The sequence below is a fragment of the Borostomias antarcticus genome (assembly GCF_949987555.1).
Source record: "Borostomias antarcticus genome assembly, chromosome: 12".
NCBI classification, from domain to species: Eukaryota; Metazoa; Chordata; class Actinopteri; order Stomiiformes; family Stomiidae; genus Borostomias; species Borostomias antarcticus.
In genome coordinates this window covers 22,831,656-22,836,655 of record NC_140245.1, presented here as the reverse complement: position 1 = coordinate 22,836,655, position 5,000 = coordinate 22,831,656, and the positions used below count along the sequence as shown (strand labels likewise).

Sequence of the window (5,000 nt, the reverse complement as noted above, 5' to 3'; positions counted from 1 at the left end):
CAGCACCTTGGAGTAAACTTTCCCTGGGAGGCTGAGTAATGTGATGCCTCTATAATTCGCACACACCCTCTGGTCCCCTTTTTTGAATATTGGGACCACCACCCCAGTCTGCCACTCCTTCGGCACTGACCCAGACTTCCACGCAGTGTTACAGAGGCGTGTCAACCAAGACAGCCCCTCTACACCCAGCGCCTTCAGCATTTCTGGACGGATCTCATCAGTCCCTGGGGCTCTGCCACTGTGGAGTTGTTTGACTACCTCAGTGACCTCCTCCAAGGACATTGACGACCCCCCATCATCTTCCGGCTCTGCCTCGATCGTAGAGGGTGGATTAGTCGGGTTCAGGAGTTCCTCAAAGTGCTCCTTCCAACGCTCAACAACCTCCTCAGTTGAGGTCAGCAGTGTCCCCTCCTTGCTGTATACAGCTTGGATGGTCCCCCGCTTTCCCTTCCTGAGGTGTCTGATGGTCTTCCAGAAACACTTTGGTGCCGACCGAAAGTCCTTCTCCATGGTTTCTCCGAACTCCTCCCACACCCGCTGCTTTGCCTTGGTCACGGCCGAAGCCGCAGCCCTCCGGGCCAGTCGATACCCTGCAACTGTTTCTGGGGTCTCCCGGGCTAACATAACCCGGAAGGCCTCCTTCTTCAGTCGGACGGCTTCCCTCACCACCGCTGTTCCATGTCCCCAGAGCCAGCCTTTGCCGCCCGGATCCGGTCCGTCGGTGCCCCCCGCCTTCACCGCCACCTAGTTGGCAGCGCACCCGACCCCGACAATTCCTCCCGCGGGTGGTGGGTCCACGGGACGATGGAGGAGGAGATGGTGTTTCCACGTTGCTTATTCGGGCTGGGCCCGGCCGGGCTCCGTGGTAAGCCCGGCCACCAGGCGCTCGCATGCGGGCCCTCCGTCTGGGCCTGGCTCCAGACGAGGGCCCCGGGCTTCCTCCGGGCCGGGTCTCTCTTCCTTTTTGTTGTAATGTCATCAGGGTTTTTCCTGTAACCCCAGGTAGGGGGGCTAGGGGGTACTACCACTTGCCCAAGGTGGACCCCCAGACTAGTGGAGGGAAGGAGGCATCTTACTTCTCCATTCTAGTTTTGCAACTAGCCACTGCCGCAACTCTCCATAGAGATTCGTTTGTGCTATATCAGAAAATGTTATCGCCAAACAGCTTGGATAGGAATTTGAAATACAAACAGCTACGCTTAGGTTAAGTTTTAAAGTTTTTTGGGGGTTATGGGTTAGCGGACAAAAGTTATGTTTAAGGTTAGGTTTATGTTTTATGGCTATTCAGTTAGGTTTAGGAGTCCCCACAAGTATATAAAAACAAATCAATCAATCAATCAAAGCTTTATTTGTAAATGTGTGTGTGTGTGTGTGTGTGTGTGTGCGTGCGTGCGTGCGTGCGTGCGTGCGTGTGTGTGTGTGTGTGTGCGTGCGTGCGTGTGTGTGTGTGTGTGTGTGTGTGGAGCAGGGCCTGAACCAGTACCAGGTTCCTCAGAAGCAGAGAGACTGTCGCAGGTTCACCCTGATCAGCCGCAGTGTGGAGATCTTCCGGATTGAGAAAACGTGCTTTGATGAGCTGATGGACGACATCACCTTGAAGAAGCTGGAGGCCCTGGAGAAAACTTACCCAAGGTGGGACTCAGACTGTAACATACCACTGTGGAGAATGAGTGTGTACTTAGAATTGGGAACTGCCGTGACATGTTCAGAAGTATTTTTCAGACTGGTGATCTATCTGTTAGCTCTTTGGTCTGTGCTGCAGTGATGAGGAGCTGTGTCGCGTGTTCCTGGAGCACAGTCGCTGGAATGAGTTCAAACATGGCGTTGTGCAGGCCGTGCTCTACCAGCAGAGGGCGCTAAAGGCTGCTAAACACCATGCGAGCCCTGCCGGCCCTGGGTCCTACCAGACCCCTCTGCGGCAGAGACACGCTGCCAGTGGGCATCAGCAGTCAAAGTAGAAGACAGCGCCTGGAAGAGGAAATATCAACAATCCACTGCCTTAATCTACCAGCAGTATTGTTTTTATGCACTTGTTGGTGGATATTCTCGTACAGGTGCAATGGATTTATCTGTCATAGATGATGGGGTCTATTAAATGAATAAATATTGCAGTGTGATGAGATCAAGTTTCATCATTTTGTATATATTACTGGCTATTCATCATTGCAAGTCTGATTAAATGTGTATTAAATGTGCATCAAATTGTGAGAGTGGATATGACAGGTTTTTTTTTGTTCTATGAGGAGAACTGAGAAGTCATTTTAGAGGACATCACTATTGTAATGAAGCGACGTGGGCGGGGTCCGGGGGGAGGAGGAGGTATTATAGGCTGGGGCCCCTCGCAACCAAGCACCGCCCTTAGAAACCCATGAGCTCCACATCGGCAACGTAAAGAGACTGGCTACTGTCGTAATCGGTACAGCCCAGCACCCAGTGCATTGCACCCATGGATTTTGCCCTCATAAAATAACGCTACTATTAATCTAAAAGTCACTGTGAATAACTGGTCAGAACATTTTGTTACACAAGCAGTATTAAGCATCAAAGAGAGAAAAACGGTGTCGTCCTGATTTGACTATCAAAATAATGTATATATAACTGCATTTTGAAAGGCGTATGCGTCCTCCTGGTCCCCTTTAGCCCACAAGATCCTATCAGTTAACTAGAAAATACCCTTTTCATAACTGCTGTTTTGGGACATTATATTATGCTATAATTGGATGAAAGATCATTTGACAAGGTATGCATAGGGACTTTTACTTTGAAGTGTTTGAGGAAGTCGTTTGAGTGGAATGGCCCACTGATGCCACAACAACACGCAACAACCAGACTGTCAACCAGCCCTCCGGACGGCAGTAAGACTTGGATGCTTCCATAACCGACGCGTAGGAAGTTGACAACTTATTTGGACGATTAAAATTTGGTGTCTATCTAAGTATGAACATGTTCCTTGTGTGTGGCCAGTGAAGTTAATTAGTTCTTTGAATGATTGTCACCGGGCTGGGTCAAGCAAATCCACGAATGCGTTGTGTCACTTGAAGTGGGGGAGAGAGGGGAAGAACTCGTCGGTTTGAAAGAGCAGACAGGTAAGAATGACCTAGCTAACAGACTGGAACTGCCCTATTATTCAAGCCAGACGCTGAGATCTATCCATATTCCAGTTACTCCGTGATAATTCGGCTTTATTATTGGTAAGAATTAGCTCTAGCTATCACTCAGCTAGCTAACATGACGTTAGTTCCATAGTGGGTGGGTTTTCCAGCCAGTCGTGCAGGCAAGCCAGCTGATCTGCAGTCAGTCAGACCAGCTTCAGCTCGCTAGCTCCTTAGCCCGAATAAGATAGCTAGCCCACAGATGCTGCAGACGTGCTTCAATGTGAGAACGGTATGTATATCGTTTGCTTATTTCATGTACAGGACGGGTTAATAAGGGGAGTCAGGAGTGGCCCTCCGGACTGGGGACGAAGTAGTGACCGATCATCGGAGTCCACGAGAAACACTAGCCATCGAGTCCCCACGGGATGCATCATTCACCAGGGAATAAGGCACTAGGAAGTTATATTCATCAACATCATCCACTCTGCAACGGGATTTAAAAACATTACCAGCAGTTTACCTTTAGAAAGGACATTTTAATCATACCAGGGATAGGAACATTTTGGAAACATTCAAATGTTGTCGAGCGATGCCCGACGGAGGATATCGATCCTGAGGTCAACATGAAGACCCCTGAGGACTGACCTCTGAAGGGGACAGCCTGTGCGGAGACCCATCGGGCACAATGGCATCGAACGAGAGGCTGTACGAGGTCTGGATGCTCTATTGCAACAAGGTGAATATCATTTTCCTGCCTTTTGGACACCAGCATGGGAATGTAGTGAGGTGACGTAATGGATTCATTTTTTTTGCTTCAAGTGTTCCATTAATCTAGCCTAACAGCAGGTGTTACGACGCTTGGGGAATTAGATTATCTATGCTCTGTTATGCAGCCGACAATGCTGTGATGTATTGTAGATACAACATACCGATTAGATGCTGCTATAGGCTCCTATTTACTGTTGGAATATACAGTAGTGGAATATAGAGTAGTGTCCCTTTTTTCAGCTGTTCATAAACATAGTGGACTAGGGATAAATTCACTTGGCAATGAACATGTTCAACGTCCAATCAAAGCAGCCCCTCCCCTCGCTGCCTGATCCTCGTCACGTGAGTCTCAACTGCAGTCACACACAATTTCCCACATTAATCCTGGCTTGAAACACTACCCTCACTCTCTCCATCATCCTCCACGAGGACAAAGCTGTTCGCCTGTATCCCGATAGCTGACAGAATGTCAGCTTGTTACAGCGGACGTGGATTCAAATGTCTGGACTCAGGCTACCTTGCCTGCACAAACAGGCATGGAATAGTACAGCCCACTGTCTACATGAAACAGTTGAGCTTGTAACAATTACAAGTGTCTATGACATTCCAACAGTGCAAATATTAGTCTCACGCTCTGATTTGGTGATTAGCGTCGAGCACAAATTCATAATTTATACTTTAAGAGCAGACTCGGGGTGGTGTAGTTTATAACGGTAGTATGTCAACACCCAGTTGCTTGCTCACACTTCTCGCAGTCTCTTGTGAAAATGCCAGTCATTGCCTGGCGCACACATGGCCTTTGTTCAGCTAGGAGTGTATATTTGCATGTGAGTGTATCTACGGGCTATACTCTCTGACTCTGGTTGCTCCAGCTTGCCCTGCTTGTCTCTCTTCATGTCTCTCTGCAGGTCCAACCACCCTAGGAGCTCTTCTGAAATTGCTAGAATAATTGGTTTGGACCTCACTTCTCCCAGAGCGCCAGCAATGTCAGCAATTACTTGGGGGGGTCTTAGTATGGTGTGTGTGTGCGTGTGCGTGCGTGCGTGTGTGTGCGTGTGTGTGTGTTTGAGAGAGAGAGAAGGTTGCCAGGATACATTTGGAGCAAGAAGGGAACTCGTAGTCACGTGTGTTCCGCTC

At 48.9% G+C, this 5,000-nt stretch overlaps 2 protein-coding genes across 2 annotated transcripts in view; both read left to right on the top strand.

Annotated features, from left to right (window-relative positions):
* The window catches only part of LOC311315806 (cyclic nucleotide-binding domain-containing protein 2-like), a gene marked incomplete at both ends in the record, with an annotated part of 7,707 nt that extends 5,749 nt beyond the window's left edge, over positions 1–1,958 (top strand). Inside the window, 2 exons of the mRNA XM_084446504.1 lie at positions 1,469–1,632; positions 1,763–1,958. Coding sequence (XP_084302630.1) covers positions 1,469–1,632; positions 1,763–1,958 — 360 coding nt within the window. The remainder of the gene's footprint in view (positions 1–1,468; positions 1,633–1,762) is intronic.
* A 1,033-nt stretch (positions 1,959–2,991) lies between these two features.
* The window catches only part of nbeal1 (neurobeachin-like 1), a 67,963-nt gene continuing 65,954 nt past the window's right edge, over positions 2,992–5,000 (top strand). The window contains 2 exon segments of the mRNA XM_084446801.1: positions 2,992–3,086; positions 3,417–3,831. Coding sequence (XP_084302927.1) covers positions 3,781–3,831 — 51 coding nt within the window. The 5' untranslated portion in view covers positions 2,992–3,086; positions 3,417–3,780.